The 24,391-nt window shown below is 43.4% G+C and overlaps 1 protein-coding gene across 1 annotated transcript in view; it reads left to right on the top strand.

Moving 5' to 3' along the window:
- LOC117598171 (cytolytic toxin-alpha-like) overlaps positions 1-20,974 on the top strand; it is a 42,488-nt gene extending 21,514 nt beyond the window's left edge. The window contains exons 4-7 of the mRNA XM_053236956.1: positions 17,732-17,824; positions 17,998-19,713; positions 20,172-20,275; positions 20,386-20,974. Coding sequence (XP_053092931.1) covers positions 17,732-17,824; positions 17,998-19,713; positions 20,172-20,275; positions 20,386-20,715 — 2,243 coding nt within the window. The 3' untranslated portion in view covers positions 20,716-20,974. The remainder of the gene's footprint in view (positions 1-17,731; positions 17,825-17,997; positions 19,714-20,171; positions 20,276-20,385) is intronic.
- Positions 20,975-24,391: the final 3,417 nt, after the last annotated feature.

The raw sequence follows: 24,391 nt of genomic DNA, 5'->3' as shown, positions 1-24,391 counted from the left end.
AAAGCCTGCAGCACGACCGGCCGTGGTGCCGAGGAGGGGACTTTCGGTACGTAGCCCGCTCGGGGGTACAGGAACGCTTTGGCCAACCCAGGTGCAAAGTCTAAATAGGAAGGGGCCACAGAGAGGGCCTGAAGATCCCCCACTCTCCTAAGAGAGGAAATTGCCAAGAGAAAGGCAGTTTTCAACGTCAGAAGATGGTCCGAAATCTCCTCTATGGGCTCGAAGGGGGGTTTGCAGAGAGCCTCTAAAACCACGGCCAGGTCCCACGAGGGGACCCGAGATCGAGCTGGAGGTCTGATCCTCAGCGCACCGTGGAGGAAACGTGTCACCCAGGGGTGTCTGCCCACTGACTGGCCATCGAGAGGGGCGTGGCAGGCCGCAATAGCCGCCACGTACACCTTCAGGGTGGAGTGGGTCAGCCCCGCGGAGAGGCGGGCCTGCAAGAACTCCAGCACTGTACCAACTGGGCAGTGAACAGGGTCAAGCCGGCGGTCTCCGCACCAGGAAGTGAAAAGGTTCCACTTCAGGGCGTACAGTTTCCTCGTAGAGGGAGCCCTGGACTGGAGGATGGTCTCCACAACCTCGGTTGAGAGACCGGAAGCGCGGAGTTGTGCCCCCTCAGAGGCCACACCCACAGCTTCCACAGCTCCGGGCGGGGGTGAAGATGGCCCCCCGCCTGTGAGAGGAGATCCCCCCTGATCGGAATCTCCCATGGAGAGCCGTCTAGGAGGGAAATCAGGTCTTAGGTCTGGGAGAAAGTGTTTCAGAGCCAGAAACAAGGCCAGCATCTCCAGGCAGTTGATGTGCCAAGTGAGATGGCGGCCGCTCCACAGACCATGGGCAGGACGGCCACTCATGACCGCTCCCCATCCGGTGAGGGACGCATCCGTCGCTAGCACTACGCGGCGACCAGGAGCTCCCAGGACCGGGCCCTAAGACAAGAACCCAGGTTCTCTCCACACAGCTAAGGCACGGCGGCATCGCCGCGTGACCTTGATCATGCGGAGCGGGTTTCCTCTGTTTCGGAAAAACCCCCTGGTCTTGAGCCACCACTGTAGGGGTCTCATGTGCAGCAGGCCAAAAGGTATCACGTTGGACGCAGCTGCCAATAGGCCCAGCAGTCTCGGAAACTGCTTTACAGTGAGTGACCGGCCTACTTTCACTCTCGCGACCGCTGTGAGGACCGACTCGATCCAAGCAGGAGACAAACGTGCCTGCATCGTGGTCGAATCCCACACGACGCCTAGATAAGCGGTTCTCTGAGCTGGAGAAAGCACGCTTTTCTCGGCGTTTAGTCTTAACCCCAGTTCCTTCATATGGGCGAGAACGGCATCTCGATGCCGAGCCGCCATCTGCTCTGAATGAGCTAAAATCAACCAGTCGTCGATATAGTTCAGTATGCGGATGCCCTGTAGTTGCATAGGAGCCAGGGCAGCATCCACGCACTTCGTGAAGGTGCGGGGTGAGAGTGCTAGGCCAAAAGGAAGAACCCGATACTGGTAAGCTTCGCCCCCAAAAGCGAACCTCAGGAACTTCCTGTGTGGGGGAAGGATGGAGATGTGGAAATACGCATCTTTTAGGTCGATCGTGACAAACCAGTCCTCGGACCTGATCTGAGACACGACCTGAGTGACCGTAAGCATCCTGAACTTCAGCCGTGCGACTGAGAGGTTCAATTGCCGCAAGTCCAAAATGGGACGCAGCCCTCCCCCCTTCTTGGGAACAATGAAGTACCGGCTGTAGAACCCGGACTCTCTGTCGTGAGGAGGGACCACCTCGATGGCCTCCTTCCTCAGGAGAGTGTGTACTTCCTGCTCCAATACCAGAGCCTGCTCGGGACCCACCACAGTGGGAAGAACCCCAGAAAAACGAGGCGGAGGCGAGCCGAACTGAATTCGGTTGCCTCTTTCTACAGTACGCAGGACCCAATGAGACACATTCGGCAGAAGTTTCCACGCTGCCAGAAAGCTCACTAAGGGAATCAGTCTCTCGAGATTGACCTCTGGTGTAATAGAAACGGTCAGCTGGGTGCCCTGAGGCGGCGAACCGACATGGGGGAAATGAGCTAACCGCTGCGAAGGCCTCAGAAGAGGCCGCGAGCCTCCCAGACCCGCTACGCTGCCGGGCGAGAACTGGGAGAGGCGCTCGCCGGAGACCACTGCGCCCTGAAGCACCATAGGTGGCAGGGTTGGCAGATCGACCTCCTGAGGGCACTGGGGGGACCCGGGCACCGTGAGATGAGGTGTACGCCGCGTCGCCCCAGAGGGGCCCGCCCTCGTAAGCCCTGGGCCAAAACCGTCAGGGCTTCTTAGCCGCGTCCCTTCTGGACATGAGGACGGTCCTTAGATCTGTCTTGGCGTCCGAAGGACCGGGCCCAGAGCGTCGTCGCGACTCCTGCTCCCGCCTCGGGGGAGCACAGGAGGCGACGCTCTGTTTTTGGGAATCCCTGTAGGAGGGGGCCGTACACGGAGGGGGCTGCCCCCGCCCAGCAGCCCCACGAGCTAGAGAGCGACGGGGGAGGAACCGCTGGAACGCCACTGCCTGAGCACGGGCCTGCTGGTATCTCTTGACGACGGAGTCTACCGCGTCGCCAAACAGGCCCGAGGGAGTAAGCGGGGCGTCCATGAGCACAACCCTGTCCTTCTCTTTCATATCGGACAGGGTCAGCCAGAGATGCCTCTCCGCCGCCACCAGGACTGCCATAGACCGACCGATAGCACGGGCGTTCTCCTTGGTGGCACGGAGGGACAGATCAGCGGCCCGCCTGAGCTCAGCTACCTGCTCAGACGTCCCCTCCCCTTGCTCATCAAGCTCTGTAAGCAGGTCAGCCTGGTACGCCTGTAACACCGCCATGGTGTGCAGACACGCACCGGCCTGACCTGCTGCCGTGTACGCCTTGCCTACCAGCGCTGAGGTGGTCCGCAGCGGCTTGGTAGGCAACGCCGGAGCCTTCAGGGACGATGCAGCAGCAGGGGACAGATAGCTGGCTAGCGTCTGTTCAACCCTGGGCATCACCCTGTAACCGGAGTAGTCCAGCCCTGCCACATTAGCGTAATGGGAAGAAGTGGGGCTGAACAACCGGGCTGAAAACGGCCTATTCCAGGACCTCGACACCTCAGTGTGGAGGTCCGGAAAAAAGGGCAGGCTCCGGGGCGGAGGTGGTGGCCTACTGCGTAAAAAACGCTCATCCAACCTAGAGCACTGAGGCTCAGGCCGTGACTCAGCGGGCCAGTCAATGTTCAGCTTGGCGACTGCCCACATAACCACCTCGAGCAGCTCCCCATATTGAGGAGACTGCGGCTCAGGGTCGACGCTCTCCACATCGACCTCCTCGGAGGACGATAGGTGGAGCGCCGAGTCCGGGGGAAGAAACCGCAGAGCGTGCTTCCGAGCCCAGGGAGGGGACAGTGGACCTGGAGGGTGAGGAAGGAGACAGGGACGGGCCCGTCTCCATTCCCTCCGCCAGGTCCATCTGCGAGCCCCACGAGCGCAACCGCCGCTCTGCCTCGGCAGAAGCGGGGCCGGCACCGCGAGGCACGCTAGTGAGGGCTCCCTCCTCAAAGAGAGCCCAGCGGGAGCAGAGAGTGCGCAGCGGTAAACGCTCGCAATGTGCGCAGCCGGCTCCCTCGAGAGCCAACTGAGCGTGCTCCGCTCCCAAACAGGCAACGCACAGACTGTGTGTATCCCCGCCCGTAATATATCGCGGACAGGGAGGAACACACAGCCTGAAGCGCTGCCCGCTCTCGCCCTTAGTCTTATCTCTGGCCTTTGGCATGCCGCCGATAAAACACAAAATAGACAGAATAACGACAGACAATATACATAGAGCGCTTGCTGAAAACAGGAAGCTAACGTGGGGCTCGCCGCTTGGGCTTTTATGCTTCCGGGACGCTACGTCACCCTGCCCGTGACGTCTCGCCCATCCATTGAACGGATTAGACACGTGATTCAGAGCGCGGTCACGCGGGGGCGTTCCCATAGCGTTTCGTGACGCAGCTCGAGTTCCTGAAGGGGAACTCCCTATATTAGGACTCCAGGAGAATTGCCCCCACCCAGTGGAACCCGTCAAACAAGGACACCTCTCCCACACACTCCCAGTCACAGAACTGCAGTGACTCTAACCACTGTACACCACACTTTAGCAATACCAAGTGCCACAAGACGGAGATCCCTAGCACAGAGAACGACACTCAAAACAGAGCAACCAGTGCCCAACTAAATGTAACACTGAGTTGATAAATTGGATCATTCACTGTAGGATCTGTGTGCCACTTATGATATGCGTGATCAGTGACAGAGGGCTTGCAGAGCACTCACAGCCGGCGCTGCGAATGATATGGGGTCAGATTGGCCAAGTTCAGCAGGAACTCACCAAGGAAAAAGACAAACACTCCAGAGCCCCCAATCAGGGACAACACTTAAGAAATAACAAAACTTCAACAAATAATGCACAGAACAAGTAACATATAACATACAAAACATACGCCCCTTTTTTGTCTTTTTCTCTATAATTCACACTCCTTTTGAGTGTACACGCCTCTTGCGTGACCTGCCCATAAAGACATCCTCCCTGTGCAATGCCTTCACTAAATCTCTGCCTAGTCCTCTTCCACTAGCACAGCAGCATGCGGGCTCACTATGTTACGCATCAAACCACAAGGTGAGAAGCGGTATCCGCAGGATTTTGCGCTCTTCTTCTCTTATTCTCTTACCTCTTTGTCTCTTTTACTCTTTACACTACTTATACATTACTGTTATCCATCAAGGCCCACTTAACAGCAATATATTCTGCATACAGTTTACACCTTTTTGAAATCAAAAACCCCTTGCTTGATTTAGTTCTTTAATTTGGTGAAGCAGACCAGACTTTGTAACAGCGTGCCCTTACCGCCCCAGGCCGATCTGCAGCAGACCACACAAACAATTTAAACTAAAAGCAAAAATGCTCACCTTCATTCCTGGCCGGGGTTTTGTGCGATCTGCCTCAGCGGGCCCAGCCGCGGTGGCGCTCCTGGCTCCTGTCCAATCCTGCCGACAACGCCAGTAAATATGTCGTGGCAAATACTTCTACAAATCAGAATAAGAAAAATGAGTTACAAAGACAAGGGGTTCTGGATGGCAAAAATCTATAGACTTTATTGAATCAGACAACAAAGCCGAGATGGTCTGCAGAGCTTCTGATTTACATAATCGTGGCTCATGCTTTTATACAATTCTAAAACAATGATCTCATTGGATGGAGTTTTCTCTTCTTTCTCTTAATCACACACCTGCCTCTCGCCCCAATTATTTTACTTTCCCCTTATCTCAGTTTTAACCGTGGCGAGAGTTCAGTCAGTTTATGTTTTCAAAAACAGCATTAGCCTTCACCTTAAAAACACCACCTATGAGGTCACACCACTCCGTTCTCACAGAACATCTTGAAGTGAAGTGACTTGTGGCCAAGTATGGTGACCCATACTCGGAATTTGTGCTCTGCATTTAACCCATTCGAGTGCGCGCACACACACACACAGCAGTGGGCAGCCTCTTTTGCTGTGGCGCCCGTGGAGCAGTTGGGGGTTTGGTGCCTTGCTCAAGGGTCTCACCTCACTCTTGGTATTGAGGGTGGAAGAGAGCTCTGGCCATTCACCCCCCCCCTACAATCCCTGCCGGACCCAAGACTCAAACCCACAACCTTCAGGTTCACCTTCGGGTTGCAAGGCCGACTCTCTATCCATTAGGCCACGACTGCCCCCCTTAGGCCACTTGCAGGATCACAGGATCACAGGATCACAGGCCCAAAGTCACCATTCTAAATGTACTAGAAATGGTAGAAATGGTAGAAATGGTAATGGCTGTGTGACGTCACTCTCCACCCCATGTAGTCCAAATCGTATCAAATTGGTGCCGTTCGTTTGTGCTCGATTTGTGCCGGTTTGTGCCATTAAAACAAACCCTGTAATTACTTTCCTTCCTGAAATATAACAAGAAGAATTTTGGGAGCAGTGACGTCACTCTCCACCCCATGTCCTTTAAATCACCCAAAACAGGTGGCGTTCGTTGTGCTCGATTTGTGCTGTTTTGTGCCGTAGAAAGAAACAACATAACTTGTTCCCATCTTTAAACATTAGCTATGTTTAGACTTCACGCGGCGCTGCACAGACCGATCGGCTTCTTCACCAAAGTACCGCGAGAGCGTAGTTCTGCGATCAGTACCGCAGTAAATCTCGAATCGTTCTCGCGGTACTTTGATGTCATATGCCCATCGGTCTGCGCTATCCTGCATAGTCTATAAAGTCTGACAGACCTCAAAATCTCTGGAGGACACAGATGGCAACGCAAGGTGCTGTCCGTTCATCTGGTACAAACATATCTAGTTCGTTTGTGCTCGCGTGGTGCTGCTATTAACGTTTATTCTTGTTTTTAAGGTATGGAAAGCTTTTATTGCCAGTGCCGTAATCAAGCTCAAATCCATAACATAAAAGCTCTGTATGTGATGACGTGTTTCACTTGTGTGAAAGTGTATGTACTACATGTGTGCACTATTGAGAATTTTGTTAGCATGTTGAACCATACTGTGACTTCATATTAAATCAATTGTTTGCATTTTTGTTTGTCATTGAAGCAAATATTTATCATTTCTTATCCCAGTGTTTTTAATTTGATTCAAAACAAATGGTGCACTACTAAGGAAGTTGAGTGACTGCGTTGTAACAAACATTGCTCGAGAAGATTAAAGTGTAATTTGTTTTAAATTTGCTTGGTGTAAATAAACTTTTTTAAGGGGACAGAAAGACTATACATTCATTCAAAGATAAGACACCACACAGTTATATTATTTTAATTTCAGTTTTATTTTAAAATCAATGGTCAGGCCCATACATATTAGTGAGTAGGTTATTGCAGGTCAGTTCATAAAATATATATTACGGCACTGGCAATAAAAGCTTTCCATACCTTAAAAACAAGAATAAACGTTAATAGCAGCACCACCTGAGCACAAACGAACTAGATATGTTTGTACCAGATGAACGGACAGCACCTTGCGTTCCATCTGTGTCCTCCAGAGATTTTGAGGTCTGTCAGACTTTATAGACTATGCAAGACAGCGCAGACCGATGGGCGTATGACATCAAAGTACCGCGAGAACGATTCGAGATTTACTGCGGTACTGATCACAGAACTACGCTCTCGCGGTACTTTGGTGTAGAAGCCCATCGGTCTGTGCAGCGCCGCGTGAAGTCTAAACATAGCTAATGTTTAAAGATGGGAACAAGTTATGTTGTTTCTTTCTACGGCACAAAACAGCACAAATCAAGCACAAACGAACGCCAAAAATTACTTGATTTTCAGTAGTTTTACTTGATTTAGCTCGATTTAAACCCTTTCAAACATTCAAATGCAGATTGACCACCCAAATCCAGACTACATGGTATATCAGCTGGTATATATGGGTGGAGAAGGGTTGGGCAATATGACCATAATATGAGAAATTTCATCATTTTATAAGTTATTTTTGTTAGGCCATATAAAAAGAACAATGAAGCAAATTATCAAATTACAAATACAATAGCAATACAAATTAAATAATCTGTTTTTTTCTGGTACAGCAGGTTTATTTAAAATGTATACATTTATTTAACATCTTTTGTTGTTTGATTAACATTAATAACACACAGGTATTTAATTGGGCTGCTGAATACTGACACATATCCAGTTTTTACCCGCCTGTTTACATCCACTTAAGCCATAACCGACTGTATTCATGCGAGATACTCCAGTTCAGGCGCAAGGACTGATGGAGCGCGCGACAGAGAGAGAGCGCGCACGCGAGAGAGCACTTCTGTTAGGTGTCATTTAGCGCGATTCCGCCTATAATCCTGCCTTCACTAACTGCAAGCTAATCGATAACGAATTGTGATTGGATTGTAATTTTGTTCTACGACGAGTTTGGCTATTAATATGGCTGAAATTATATTCAACCCGCCAAAGTGGATAGTGGATAGCCACAGCTAAAATCTACCTGCATTTGGCAGGTAGGCGGGTGTTAATGTCAAGCCCTGAATGTTAATTTAGTAAACTTTGACATTTATGTGCACATACTACACTGTAATACGGGGATTGGCTGGGAACTAGTGACCTCTCCTGGTTGGAGTTAGTATTAACATCATTATCTGAAAGTGGTCTTTCATGACCAACATTTCAAATGCTTTAACACTGATAATCCTAGTATAATATGGTCCAGTTGCCATCCCTGATTTAGAGTTATAGAAGCTAGAACAGGGAGGTATCAAGGAAAAGTGAATGCTTTTTTTCTTCTTTTAAGTAGGATACAGTTAAGTGCTCATGGAATAGATGAGTTTTCAGCTGTCTCTTGAATAAGAGTTTCAGAGTTCCGGGTGAGGGCGGGAAGATCATTCCACCAGCGAGGAATGGTGAATGAGAAGGTTCTGGAAAGTGATTTTGTGCTTCTCTGTGATGGTACCATGAGACGTCGCTCACTTACCAAACTCAGGCTTCTGGAGGGGATGTAGACTTGTAAGAGTGAGAGAAAGTAGGAGTGTGCTGATCCTGTGGTAGATTTGTACCAGTAGCGGTTCTGCTGTTTGTTCTATTTTCTTTGGCGGAGAAAAAACAGAATTTTGTTTCTGAAAGCCTATTCAGTAACTTACTGTTTAGTGGACATTTGCAATCGTGCAGATGTTAGGAAAAACAGGACTCTTTCTTGTACAATAGGTTAAAGAGCGAGATAAGGTGTAAGTAGCCAAACATTTCATATTTGACAGCTGTTTTATGAAATGTTAAACGACTAACAAAAATAATCAGAAATGCAAAATAATAAACTTGTCTAATTTCGCCATTTTTAATTTAAAATAGTCCTGTATTGACATCTGTTATGATATTGAGTTTCTTTGTGTATTGAATTTACTATTTCTGTGTTTTTCCGTTGTTGTTATTTTGAGTTCTTCTGAGTTTCAAATGAGAGAAATACCACTTAACCGATTTATTCTTCTGTTAATTGAATTATCAGCCTCTTGTATGCTTAATCTTGAACAGGTTGTGGGTCCCTTTAACAAATTTCATTTCATTGTTAAACATTTCTGTAAAAACAATTGTGTTATTTTATCATTTAATGTGATTCCTTGGTCCTTTTGGTCTGAGACGCCTTGCTGGAAGCCTTTTGGAATATTTCTTTATTAATTATTGCGTCTTTCCCCTAGCCGACCTAATAAAATGGGGGCTTTTGTAATTATGATTTGCCTTGCTGGTGAGTAATTTTGTTTTATTGTCTGATTTGGTGGTTTTGCTTGTAAAAGGGGCAATTATGGAGTTTAGTATTGAGGCTTTTAAACAGTCTCAGACTGTAAAGGCTTTACAAATGTGCTATAAAGCTGATTTAATTCTTGTTGCAGATCATTATGATACATCCCAGCAGGCACACAACGTCATAAGACATTGATATTTGGTTAAATTACAATTATGATGTCGGGTGACCAAAATTCAATGTCAATTAAACGGTGCTGCTACTTCTGAGACGGATAGCAGTTCAGGAGCAGAGGATTCCGATCAAGTTCCGATGGCAGGTGGAAGTGTTAAGCCACATCCACTGGTTGGTCTGAATACAGAGGAACGTAAATTGGCTATTCGACTTAAAGAGCTTGATTTACAAGTCAAGGGACAAGAACATGATACACAGCTTCTGCACGTCAGGTAGTGTGAGGCCAAGGGTAGTGCGGCTATGCCGGCGAGTGTATCACAAACACCTATACCTAGTGTTCTTCCAGCTGCTTCTCCTGTTCCCCAAACTTTAGGTGCTGGTGAATTTGAAATTTAGGAGGCAGATTTATTCAGTCCCTGCGTTTACAGATGCAGAGATTGATTCTTACTTCAATGCGTTTGAACGAATAGCTGTCGCTTTGCATTGGCCAAGAGAGATTTGGTCACTCTTGTTGCAATGCAAACTGACTGGTAAAGCTCAGGAAGTCTGTGCTGCTTTATCTATTGAGAAGATTTTCTAAAGGCCTCAGTTCTTAGGGCATATGAGCTTGTTCCCAAAGCTTATCGCCAAAGATTCCATAAGCATTCAAAAGTCGCCAAGCAGACATTCGTTGAGTTCACCTGTGAAAGGGGAACTCTTTTTGATAAATGGTGTCAATCCAGCAAGGTAAATAATTTCGAACAACTTCGCGAGCCTGTGTTATTGGAAGATTTTAAAAACACGTTGCCGGACAAAATTGTCGTACAACTGAATGAACAAAAAGTTAACATGCTCGCGCAAGCAGCTGTTTTGACCAACAAATTTGTATTGACTCAAAAAAATTTTCTCGTTTCGTCTGTGTGCCATGAATCTTTCCAATATGGATTTGAAAAGTGTATGAAAACTGCCAAAGTTACGGCACCGAATCAGGGTGAATCGCGTGAGTATTTCTATTGTCATGACACTGGTCACCTTATTGCTGTTTGTCCAGATCTGAGGAAGAAAAACCAGTCTCCTAATCATCATGCCCCGAAGAGTGTTGGATTTTCTTGCATTACGTGTCCCTCGGTTGTTGACGGGCAAGGAACTGATCCCGGATATGACCCGTTTGTTTCTAGTGGTGTAGTTTTTCTTACTAGACAAGAGAGTAATAAAGTTCCCATTCACATCCTCCAAGATACTGGGTCTGTCCAATCGTTTGTGCTTAGCAGTGTTTCACCGTACACTAATGCCTTGTGTTGCAGTTCCGATGTGCTGGTTCAAGGAATTGAACTAGGAATAGTCAGTGTTCCTTTACATCATGTAAATATTCAATCTGACCTTGTTTTAGGACTCCTTAAAATTGCTGTTCGTCCACTACTGCCTATTAAAGGGGTTGATATGATTCTTGGTAATGACCTTGCAGGGGGAAAGGTATTGCTCTTTCCTGAAGTAATTGAGGACCCGCTTTCTGAACCACAAGATGTTGTGGATTCTGTTCCGAATTTAACTTCCATATTTCCTGCATGTGTGATTATGCGAGTGCAGTCATGTAAGTTTAGTGATGTGGTTGAACTGTCCACCGTACCTGGTGCTTACCTGGTCTTCAACCATAGCTAGGGTTACTCAAGTGAACGCGCAAAAACAGGATGATTCCCTAGCTCGCTGCAGAGTTGCTGTTGTGAAGAAAGAAGATATGTTTAAAAGCCCCGTCGCCTATTTTTGGGATGATGAGTTGCTGATGCATAAAAGATCGGCAGTAACTTTTGAATGTAAATTGTGCCCACTCAATTTCGTTCTTATGTGTTGACATTAACTCACGATCACAGTTTGTCAGGTCATTTGGGCATTACAAAAACATACCACCATATTTTACGTCACTTCTTTTGGCCCGGTTTAAGATCAGACATTGTGAAATACTTTCGGTCATGCCATTCCTGCCAGATTTTATATCAATAAATTCATATTAACTATGTGCTCTGGCACTCGTTTCCCTAAGACTGTGCCTTTACATACCATAAAAACTAAAGGAATTCTGCGAGCTCTAATGAAATTCTTTTCTACTTTCGGTTTACCAAAGGTGGTGCAGACTGATGAGTGCACTAAGTTTATGTCTCGGTTTTTCAGACTAGCATTATCACAGCTTAATATAAAACATGAAGTCTCTAGTGCATATCATCCAGAATCACAATCTCGCTTCTCGATTCTCGCACTGGCAGGAATTGAAGGGGATTGTGAATGAACAGCGCACTCGTCCACCTTCGATACCATGCCCTTGAGCAAGGCACCGAACCCCTGATTGCTCCCCAGGCAATGGCTGCCCGTCCCTCCGGGTGTGTGTGCGCGCACACTTGGATGGGTTAAATGCAGAGAACCAATTTTGAGTATGGGTTACCATACTTGACAACACGTCATGACTTTCACTCTTCTGTTGAAAGAGTATGAAATGATGACTGTAAATCAAGTGACCCTGTTAATATCTTGGATTATGTCAGTTCATTCCGTGGAAGTTTGCATCGAGTATGTGAATTAGGTCGTGCCTCCATGGCATCTGTTTAAAAGAAAATGAAAACACGATTTGACAAAAAAGCTGTTTTACATTCCTTTAAACAGGGCGACATGGTCTTGGTTTTGCTCCCTGTCTCTGGATCAGCCTTACAGGTGAAATTTTCTGGCCCATATGTGATTGATGCCAAACTTCAAGCGAAACAGCTTATATTGTCGATACACCTGACCACAAGAGGAAAACTCGCGTCTGTCACGTAAATATGTTGAAGTCCGAGACGGAGAAATGAAATGTTCTGTCACATCTGCTGCACCTGTATCTGTTGTGACTGCTCCTGAGTGTTCTGAGGTAAATGGTTAACCATACGAAGTGTCTCTGTTACTGGTGCTCGCTTGCAAAACTCTGAGATTCTTAAAGATTTAACGTCTCATTTGTCATATCTGGCTGAAGGCCCTGGAGCAAATGTTTGTAAGCTAATCTAGTCATATTTAAATTTGTTCTCTGATGTGCCATCCAAAACTGCTGATGACATTGATGTGGGAGACCATCCACCAATTAAGCAGCACGCTTATAGAGTGAACCCGATTAAGCGTCAGGTAATGCAGGATAAAGTGGAGTACCTGCTTGAAAATGGGTTGGCTGTCCCAAGCTGAAGTGCCTGGAGCACTGCCCATTTTTGCACTGATTATAGAAAAGTCAATGCCATTACAAAACCAGATTCTTTTCCTTTGCCTCGTATGGAGGATTGTGTAGACAGGGTGGGGTCAGCTACTTTTGTGTTGAAGCTGGATTTACTTAAGGGCTATGGGCAGGTGCCCTTGACTTTCTTTTGCAACGCCTGACAATCTCCTACAGTACACCGTGATGGCATTCTGACTGCGAAACGCTCCTGCCACGTTTCAGCGTCTGATGAAAAAGGTCTTGGCCGGCATCCCTAATTGTGATGCGTATTTAGATGGTATTATTGTGTATTCTTCTGACTGGAATGAGCAGTGGCGGACTGGGACAGTAAATCAGGCCGGGAATTTGACTCCACCCCAGGCCACCTCTGTTGCTGCAGTCACCACCACCCTATTCATGTGTCCACCAAACTGCTAAACTTGCAGGCTAACCCTGTTAGTTGATGTAACAGGTAGACTACCAGATGTAATATAATTGAATAAATAAATGAACCTTCAAAAACTCACTAGGAATACATCATCTGTACTACCACACCAAATACAAATATAAAATTGGCTTACACATCCAGGGATAATAAAAGATACACATTCACATTTTGAAAAATTTATATTTTATGCATTTCCAATGCTCAACTCAAGTATATCAAAAGTATCAGAAACACAAACACAAATAAACTTAACAAAAGCTATGACAATGTAAGTAACAGATAACAATGTTTACTCAATAATGGCATAACAAACCAGTAAGAGTAAACAGTAAGTAATTAGCACTACTAGTACACCAGTAGGCGGCGCAGTAGCTCACTGCTCTCTGCCATTTTGTCAATTATGTCGTCTTTATCAAGTTTTATAAGAATCTCCTTCTCTGTTGCCATCAAAAGGAATGATTCAAGGTTCTCTTGACTGAGGGAGGTTCTCAGACGGTTCTTCACTAACTTCAGGGTGGAGAAGGTCCTCTCACAGGCAACCTGAGTAATAGATATTGTGAGGAGGAACTTGTAGCCCAAACCAATGATGTGATAAGCATCAGTAAGCAGATTGTACTGAGACAAGAGGAGATAGCAGCATATTGAACAGTTTCTGCATGTGGAACAACTTCTGCTCACAAACTCCACACTTGCATCAGGAACCTCAGAGCCTTCCCCTGCTTCATCACTAGAGGCAGCACCCCTAATGTTGTAGTTCTCCATTAGTGATTGCTTCAGTTTTTCCCAGTGCTGTGCAAGGATGATCAGTTCAGCCTGCAATGTCTCAACACTGGCACGTTCATCAAATTGCAGTAGGCACTTGCTGAGCTCCTTCATGGCTGGAATGCCTTTTTCTCTGATTTCAGGGAAGTTCCTAGGATCCATGCAGGAGACATCTGTACACAGCACTGCATTTTCTGCATAACGGCTATGAAAGCTTTCAATAACAGTGTCCAAGATCACATTGTGGATGTTGATTTTGTAATCAATGTCTGCATTAGCAATGGGCTCATCTTGTGCCAGCTCACCGGGTTGCCTCTTGTGTTTTCTAATTCTTTTCTCTGGGAGAGCAGTCTGAACGTCAGCATCACTGTACTGAAGCTTCTCCAGAATGCCATTGGCCCATTCAACAAAGTCATCTGCCGCCCTCTTCACACCCTCAAAGTCCTGGGCACACTTTCTCAAGCTATCTTCTGCTCCTGTCACCAAGTGCTGTGCTGAAACAATATCCATGCCAGTTGTTTGTAAATATTTACAGAGAGGCGTTGTCTGCTCAAAAATCCTGAGGAAAATCTCAGCTGTCAGTATGGTTTCATACTTTAGGAGAGCAGCCTTGTACCCTTGGGCCTTATTTTGGATGACAGGTTTCATGGTCACATCCTTTTCAATTTTTTCCATAGTGATGACCAGAGCTGTGTAAAGTGCATGGTCAGGCTTTGCAAACCTTCCAAATACTTTCCTCAAGGCCTCATCTTTGGCCCACCAGCATGTTTCACCAATTACACCAAGCCGTTTGTGTCTTTTGTCCTCACTGTTTTCCTCCCATAGCTTCATGCGCTTGTAGGAATCACGAATGAACACTGTAATATCATTCAGTAGTGAGAAAAGGGACTCACTTGCCACAACAACCCCTGTAGTGTCAGCTAGAACAAGGTTGAGGACATGTGAGTAACACCACGTGTGCACTTGGTTCGGTGATGCTCCTGTGAGCAATGCAGAGAAACCTTTGTGTTGTCCCTGCATGTTTGCAGCTCCATCTGTTGCATTACCAATGCACTTTTTGATGTCTATGTCCATCTTCTCTAGGGTTTGTTTTACAAGCTCAACAAAGTACTGTCCAGTTGATGACTCACAGTCAATGACTGCAATACGTTTCTCATGGACAACATCAGTAACATATCGCAGAACTACTGCACACTGGTCTTTGGATGTTAAATCCTGTGTTGTGTCGATTTGTATTGAGAACATCCCTGCCTTTCTCACTTCAACTGCAATTTTCTGTTGAATCATATTTCTTATTAATTCAATTACTTTATTTACTGTTGTTTTGGACATCAAAGTTACCATGGACCCTCTTCCTTTAGTTTTCATCTGCTTCTTTCTCTTGTAAATACAATCACTAACATGTTCTTGTAGGCAGACATCATACTTGCTCAGCAAGAGTATGAGCTCAAAGAAATTACCATGATTGATAGCCATGTTTTCAAGGTCATATGTAGCTTCATGGCTGTGCCCTCTGTAGCTTAGCCCACATTTACCAATAACTTTCACTACATCAATCACACGTTCTAAGACCTGCCTCCTCTTTCTAACCTGGTCTCGATGAATGGTCATTTGCTTATCAGTCAGAAGGGTATGGATGTCCGCTTTGTTGACTCTAAGAAAAAAAGCTTCTGCACTTTCTCTATGGATATTGCTTGTTCCTGTACTCTCTGATGGGCATGTTTCCAGGCCTGTGTACCTCCTTTGATAAATGCACTGTCACTGACTAAAAGTTTTGCAAATGCAAGACATACTGAGCAGAATAAGGAGTGATTACTTTCATTGTATGTCAGCCATTTCCTGTTTGTGCCATCTTTTGAGTGGAATACATCAGGAATGGCTCTTTTGGTTGTTTGAATTGGGTGATACTTAAAAAATAAATCAAAATCCTTAGACTGTGGATGGGCAAAATAATCAAATGGAGTATCAAGGCTTTCACTGTCTCTATCATCTTTCCCTGAATCCCTCTCTCTCTCTCTCACTCTGCACATCTAGTTGCTCTGCAATATGAAATAAGCATGTTCAATAATCTATACTTATATTAATTGTGCAGCCATCAAATGTATGTCCCCATGATCACAGTCCTACTACTGATGATCTAATAAATCATAAAAGCACATATTAGCACAGCCTGCATGTTTAGTTTTGCTTAGCTTAAACTTTACCTGAAGGTTCCTGCTCTGACTCAAAAGCTGAAGTGTCCACCCCCTCTAGTTCAACAGCAGGAGCACTTGCAGCACTAGTGCTACTGTTGCTTCCTTCGTCACCTTTTCAAAATAAATAAATAAACATTGTAGACTACATATTGTAGGCTAGAAATGGAAAATCAAAATTTCTGGTCAAATTTGGCACTAAAAAATACTGTATCCCCATCTGTAAAACAGTGTGCTAGTTTGTCATTAAGATGTTGCAACATGTTCTTTTAAAACATGGCTGGGATTTTGCAGCAACTTGCTGCATCTGTGGCCAGGGCTTTTCTCCTTTTTATACGTTCCCTCTCTGCTCCTCCTTTGCGTTTACGCTCGATTTTTTGCACAATTTTCTAAGATATAGCCTGACTCTGGATATAGTCAATTAGGCAGTTCGTCGCTGATGTTGGGTCATGTGGTGGTGTCATTTTCACTCCGCGATTGCCTGATTAGTAGATTGAGAGGTCCGTCAATTAATTCGCAGTTGCATACCAGCCTATCGCACGTCAGGCTGATCGACTTCACAGCGGCAGCCGGCAGGCCAGAATGAACGTCAGGCAAGTCACGTCGGTGCTCCCAATGGCCAGTCCGCCCCTGGGAATGAGCATATTAAAACACTCCGTCTAAATGAATTTTCTCTTACTTTAAATCTCCCCGAAATGTGAGTTTGGAAGAGCTACAGCGACTTACTTGGGCAAGCAAGTCAGTCAGGGTGAAGTTCGACCTGCCACCGCTAAAGGTCAGGCTATTGTACACTTTCCTGTGCCTACTAGTAAGCAACCGCTGAGACATTTCCCTGGTATGTCAGGATACTATCGAGGATTTTGTAAAAATTTCCCTGATGTGGTGTTACCTTTGACCAATTTGCTTTGTCAAAACAAAGAATATGTGTTGACTGATGAATGTCAAACTGCCTTTCAATCTGTAAAAACATTACTATGCAGCACGCCAATCTTGTCTGCCCCGATTTTCCTGCTGCCTTTCAAACTGGACGTGGATGCTAGCGCTACTGGAGCTGGTGCTGTTCTCCTGCAGGAGGATGCACATTGAGTCAATCATCCTGTGTGCTATTTTTTGAGAACATTTCTGAAACATCAGTTGAATTATAGCACAACTGAGAAGGAAGCTCTTGCCTTACCGCTCACGTTGCAGTATTTTGAGGTGTATGTTGGGTCAAGTTCATTACCTGTCGTGATCTATACAGATCATAATCTGCTGGTCTCTCTATCCCACTTTTGTGTAATTCTAGCCAGCATATTATGCAGTGGGCAGAAATCATCCAAGAGTTTAATCTAGAAATTCGATAGCCTACAAAAAAGGAAAAGACAATGTTTTGGCAAATACTTTGTCTCGTGCGGAGTAACATGCTTAATCAACAGTGGGGGTGTTACGATATTAAGTTACTTTATTGTGTATTGAATTTACTATTTCTGTGTTTTTTCGTTGTTTTTTCTGAGTTTCAGATCACCACTGATTTGTCAAGTGCAGTGCCCCCTGCCTGCGGTAATTGATTGTTCAGTGGGCAGTCTTTATAAAAACGGCTCTTCCGCTCATCAGTAGGGAGCTCCTGTGACTTTGAGTCGGTTGCACTGCTCCAGACTTACTGTCAGCCGCCAGACCAAAATGTTGTACTAGAGTTTTTTTCTAATTATGAATATTATCTTTTTTTTCTTTGTCATTTACTGCAGCCATGGCATCAGAGACCATTGAAGTGGCAGCTCTAGGAAGACCTCTGTTTCCTGGTATGCTGTATGACTGCCGCAAAGATTCCTTCATTCCAGGTGGGGTACCAGACTAAAATTAATAAATGAAATGGAAGTTTGTTTTCACCTCTTGACCAAATGTCGCATCACTAATTACCAGTCCTTGTGTAGCAACACTATAAAACCTGCGTGTTTACTTCGGCACACATCACCTTCTTTTACATATCTGTTAAAGCTAAGTCTTGTTTCAGGTGTTACTCTTTGGGATAAGAAATCATTGAGTGAAAATTTGGACAGTCGTCCACAGCCCAAGACAGATGTGAAGTTCAGTAGCTCCGACTCTTTCTCTAGTAAGACCAGTCTCCTGGATGTAAGTGCTTCCCTGAAGGCCAGCTTCTTGGGAGGGCTGGTGGAGGTGGGAGGATCTGCCAAGTTCCTGCGTGACACCAAATCCTCAAACCAACAGTCCAGAGTCACAATGTATTACAGTGAAACCACAAGATTTGAACAACTCACTATGACCCATCTGGGCCAGATCACCCACCCTCAGGTGTTTGACCAGAAAACTGCAACTCATGTGGTCACGGCTGTACTGTACGGAGTTCAGGCCTTCATGGTGTTTGATCGGACATTTTCAGAAGAGGAAGACAAGCAGGAGATTGAGGGAGAACTGAATATCATGGTCAAGAAGATTCCTCTATTTTCTATTGAGGGGAAAGGAGCTATAAAAATGACAGATGGTGATAAGGAAGTGGCTGAGAAGATCACCTGCACATTTTATGGTGACATCCGCCTTGAGCAGAACCCCACCACTTTCACGGAGGCCCTCGAGGTGTACAAGAAGCTCCCCACTATACTGAAGGAGAATCCAGAAAAGGTGGTTCCAATCAAAGTCTGGCTTTATCCTCTTCATCTTTTGAATGATAAAGCAGCTCAGTTGGAGAGAGAAATCAGCGCAAGTGCAGTTTCCATTGAAGTTATAATGGAGGAGCTGGAGGAAGTAGAGAGGACATGCAATGACCTTTCCAGAAAAACGCTGGTCAATATTTTCAGTGACATCACACAGAGGCTGCGCTTATTTCAGAGCTCATTTAACATTTACAAGGCAATGCTCCTGAAAGCAGTCGGCAGGGTCTTGCCTGCTATTCGAGGAGGAGGGATGGAGGAGAAATCAATAGAAGACATCCTGAAGATCCACTACAGATCCCCTTTTAATGCTGATGTGCTAAAGCAGTGGTTAGGTGATGCAAAGTCTGAACTTCACCTCTTGAATTCTAACATAGAGATGTTGAATGGGATCAAAATGGAAAATTCAGACACTCTCAACACCATCCACCTTAATCCTAATATTGAAGTTGTGGTGTGCTTGACCTTCACATCTCTGAATTATGAAGACCCATATCTTTCAACCCTGACAGAGTTTGTTAAATCTGACGAGTTTAAAGGGCTAGATGGGGGAAAAAAGATGGTTTCTGTAGCACCTGTCAGAAAATGGTTCAGAGATCCTGATGTCATAATAAAGATGAGAGAGAACTTATCTCTTTTCAAAAGTTTCTCAGAGGCTAATAAAGATGAAAAGAGAATCCGCTTCAGTATTTCTGCCATATCCGATCCCTCCAGTCCAGGGTCCTCCATCTATCTGTATGAGAAAGGGAAGCTGACAGACACACAGTTCCAGCCCGTGTCCAAACCACCCCCACCAATAGTAAAGGACACTCAGAACCGAATAATGTCCCTGAAACTGCAGAAATCTCCAACTGGAGAAACAGTGCAGTACAGAGTGGAATACCAGCAGGTAAAAGCAGATTCTGGCCCTGACAAACAGTGGTTCGTCCAAAACACAGCAGATAAAGACTTTATTCAGACTGGATTGGAGTTTGGACAGAAGTACTTGATCCGCTACAGGATAGTGGGTAAAGTGGGAGTGAGTGAAGCCAGTGACACTATCAGCCACATACCGTCTTCAGGTAAGGGTCATCTGCATATATTGTAGGCATTAAACTTTATTTTTAAAAAATATCATTCACACAGTCAATGTTTGTACTGGCAACCATATTTCCTAATAACAGGTGACTTTCCATCCGGTTCATACAGCATATACCATATGAGCATATAACCATGTCAAGTCCTCTTTTCCTGTCCTCAAATAGTGTGAATGTCACCTCTAACCGTAGTGACAGGGGATAAAGTAAATATCATAAATGGAGATTTCCTTAACATTGGAATGATTTATCACCAAAAGGAGTTGAAAAGCAAAAACATGAGACAGTGATGGCCCAGCATGTGACTGGATTAAAAACTTTCAGGATCTATAAAAATTTGGAATCCACTCTTTTAATAACTGAAGTGACTATGAACAACTGTATTCTGCTGTTATATTCACATAGACATTTTTTTTCTTCTTCGCTCTTTATCCCTTTTTCAGAACTACCTCTGATTAGGGTTGGGAGTATGCATTCAACCACTTTTACGATTCCTTCCACCAGCACCATTAGGAAGATCGTAATTTATTACCAGCGGAGCTTTATGGTATGTGAAGATTGTTTTCATTTTATTTTATTGTCTTTGATTTCTGCTTTATCACACACACACATATATATATATATATATATATTTTTTTTTTTTCTGTGTCATTGCAGTGGTTCAGGTTTAAAGCAATCGAGGTGGTTTCCAACACTGGCTACAGATTTATGGATGGTGACTATCACGGAGCGAAATCCGAAGAATTTCTATTTGACGACGAAGATAAAATTGTTAAGGTAACATTGTGGCCAAGTAAGGATGAGACCAAACTCGGTGGTATAGGATTTGAGGTTGTAAAAAGCAACGGTGCAAGAACATCATTATCAGTCAAGAATGAATATAATCTGGGAAGTCCTGTGAGTGTTGATGTGATGTCTAGAAAGTGTTACGGCATTGCGGTGAGAATCAGACTTGAAATTGAATTTCTGGGCTTCTACTTCATTTAGATGCCTCCAGCTGTACAGACATAACTGTTACTGGCAGTATCAAAATACTTCTGCAGACATCTGAACAATAATCAAATATTTTAAATATATACTAAAGTTAATGCATGTATAAAGATATTATGTTTTTAGTATCAATCAGACTAATATGTTTGACGTTCAGGTAAATGGAACAGTAATATCTCAAATGTAAATGTAATGTAAAGGACAAATAAAAACCATCAAATTTATGAGTCAATCAATAAATAGTGATTGCAATTTATGTCTTTATGTTTATTTACTTTATCTCATATTCCGTATTGGGTAGCACTTTATGATAACTGAATGAAACTAATCCTCTGTAATCTGATGAAAAAAATGTGACGTGATCTACGAAAACCCACCACATGGTGAAATTCTACCTATTATAGGTTTTGATATCATATGAAATCTGAGTTCAAGCCCTTTCCATATCTGTAAATTCAACAGAACAAAAGTTACGGCTATCTGAAGTCGGCTGATCACTATGATTTTCAAGAACGAAATTTTGAAATGAACAAGTTAAAAAACTTAAAGGGATAGTTCACCCAAAAATGAAAATTCTGTCATCATTTACTCACCCTCAGGTTGTTCCAAACCTGTATAAAAGTCTTTGTTCTGCTGAACACAAAGGAAGATATTTGATATTCATTCTGTATATATTTGGGTTGAAACAACCCAGCATTTTTAGAGTGTACCGTTTTTAACATGGCTAAACAATATTGCCTACATTTAAACTCGTTTATCAATCATTACATTAAATATTTAGAAGTAGCCTAATTCACGTGTAATCAACTGGTCTCTGTTATCCCGTTTCCACCGTATGGTCGCTGATTCTTCTGCCCGAGATGAGCTCACAAGCGACGGTGGAACTCCCAGCTTCACATCACCGCCATATGATTCATTCATAGAGGAACTATTCTGTGACTGACTCCATAACCTGCCCATAAACAAATAGTGAAGGGCTCTGAGGACATATTTTAACATTCAGCATCCAAAGTATTTATATTCTGTATCTTTTTGAATAAAATCATTTCTATCATGCCAGAAGACTGATTAGCATCTCTGTATGTTGCTTTGCATTAAATAAAATGATTTCCAGCACAGTAACGATTTTGTAGATATAATAGTGGGCCTAGACAAACCTGTATTTTATTCAAAGAAATGCACCAATTCGATGGTGCTGCTGACAACTGTTTTCTCCTGAAGAGGACACGATAAACACAGTAATAGCTGGGTTAAGTCTGAGCCAGGAACTCAGTAAAAACTACCAAAACATAAAAAACCGCATGTGTGTGGAAAAAAAATTATTATTATTTAGAGTGAAGAAGTGAGAGAGAGAAAAACATCCTAAATTAGCCTATGTTGCTTTGTACTTTTTTATTAAGCTACTTCTTTCACAATGCAAATGTAAAAAAATTAGCAAAAATAAGAATAAATTCTGTATTCCTCATTGTCAAATAGCACTGGGAATACAAACACTAAACTCTTTAGGAAAACCTCTAATAAATAAATAAATAGCCTAAAACTGTTCTGAGACGTAATGTCTTGAAAATGTGATGGGGGGGAAATTATAAACTTGAGCAGTTTTATTATAGTGCTGGTTCCTTAAATGTGTTTTAGTTTTATTTATTTATTTACTTATTTCGGTTTCATAGACAAACCATCACATGCAAGTGTTCACATCATAATTTAGCCTATTTTTAGGACTCAGGAGCGAACCATTTAATAGGCTATCTGTCTGTATCGGTTTAATGTTTAAAAAATGAGACAGACAAATAAAACAGAATTGGTTACATTTAAAGAAATAAAACTTCAAATGTATAATGCAGTGCTAATCGATTATGCCATACTATATATATATATATATATATATATATATATATATGTGGTGTCAAAAATCTGATCTATACATTGATGCATCAACAATTATCATTGAATCTTTCAAATTATCAAGGTCACTTAGGCACGAAACAAACATTTTGACCCTGGAGGCAATAATAGGATTTATTTGAGGTGTATTAATATCAGGCCAAAGTAATAGATGATTTGTTGTGCTTCTTAAAGGGATAGTTCACCCAAAAATGGAAATTCTGTCATTTTCTCACCCTCAAATTGTTCGAAACCTGCATTTGGAAGGATCCAAATTGTATGAATTACAATAGCATACTGATGCAGAATGATGTTTCAGGTCTTCATTTGTTAGATTTGTTAGAAGATTTCCCTTTTTTTTAGAAAACTGAAATTAGAGCAGCCAGATTGTCTGGAGTCATATTAAACTTTGTTCTCGGGTTTTGTTTGCTAATTTTTGATTTTCAGTGTCCACCAAATAAACATCTTCAGTCCACGACTGACCAATTTATGTCTGTGCTAATTTACTTGGGAACATTTTTCACATTTTGGGAATATTTAATTAAATACTGGGCTAAAAGTACATAAAGTACATTAGAAAATGATCTTGTATATTACAGTAAATATACAACTATTTAAAATGCACAATTATTATAATAATTCATATGTATGTAATTTAAATTTAAATTACATTTAAATATCAAGCTTTTTCGCATAAATTGATGTAATTGATGTAAACATGATGGCCACCCTGGTGTAGAGAAAAAAAAAACTTTCTATGCCACTAATACAACTTAAGTCTTCATCCCATGTCAGTGTATTTTTCAACATGTATTTCTTAAAGTATTATTTAATTCCTTTTACTAAGTGTGAAAAATTAGTTGTGGCCCTTTTAATTTTATTTGTGATGCAGAAACGTCCTTTTTGCGACAGATGGCAGGTTTCATTCTTCCTTCTCAGAGGGCTGCAGAGAAATCCTCTCTATGTTCTCCTGATGGACTGCTGCTGCCCTCTTGTGTCTCAGAAACATGCAACCACAAACAACTAAACAAACTCCTTGAACTTGAACTTGAACTCATGCTTTATCATGTTTATACATTAGGTGAAGAGTGCAATTTTTAGCCACCTAGCAACAACTTAAAAAGCATACAGCAATGACACAGTGACAGAAATTACACAGAAATTCATCTTTAATTATCTTATTACCAGATAAACGGGAATCATATTCAATTAGTGATGGGAAGTTCGGATCATTTTACCGACTCGGACCTTTGAGTCTCGTTCAGCAAAATAAACGAATCTTTTTTCGAGTCATTTTGTTCATTTTGTTCATTTTAGCAAAATATAATTAAAATGTTACGTGTTACTTCCCTAACACATCTAAGAAACAGAAAACGTTAATTCATTTTTTACCTGGATCTTTAGTCTATGATTAGCTCACCTCACCTCTTACCTGACAAGTCTTCGGGTTTCGAGTCTTTCGAGTCGTTCGTTCTTTTGTCACGTGACCACTTCCCGGATCAGTACCCCAGTCAGTAATACTATAACGTAAAACTGTATTTTTTTGTATGTTGGATCATATTTACGAATTATCATAAAATTAAGATGTGTAATAAGCATTTTCCTAGAAATAAAAAAGGTCTGTCCATTTCTGTCACTATGTTTTTGTTACTGTTTCTTGAGGATCTGTGGTGTTATTTTATAGATAAATAAAACCCTGTTATAAATAAAATATTGATTAATATGTCCTTTCACTGTCTGTCTTTCAGTAAACAAACACTAGGCTATTTATTAAAATAATCCAAGCCTA

This window comes from Pangasianodon hypophthalmus, chromosome 9 (assembly GCF_027358585.1).
Source record: "Pangasianodon hypophthalmus isolate fPanHyp1 chromosome 9, fPanHyp1.pri, whole genome shotgun sequence".
Lineage (NCBI taxonomy): Eukaryota > Metazoa > Chordata > Actinopteri > Siluriformes > Pangasiidae > Pangasianodon > Pangasianodon hypophthalmus.
Note: the sequence above shows the minus strand (reverse complement) of the source record. Positions and strands in the feature narration are given on the sequence as shown.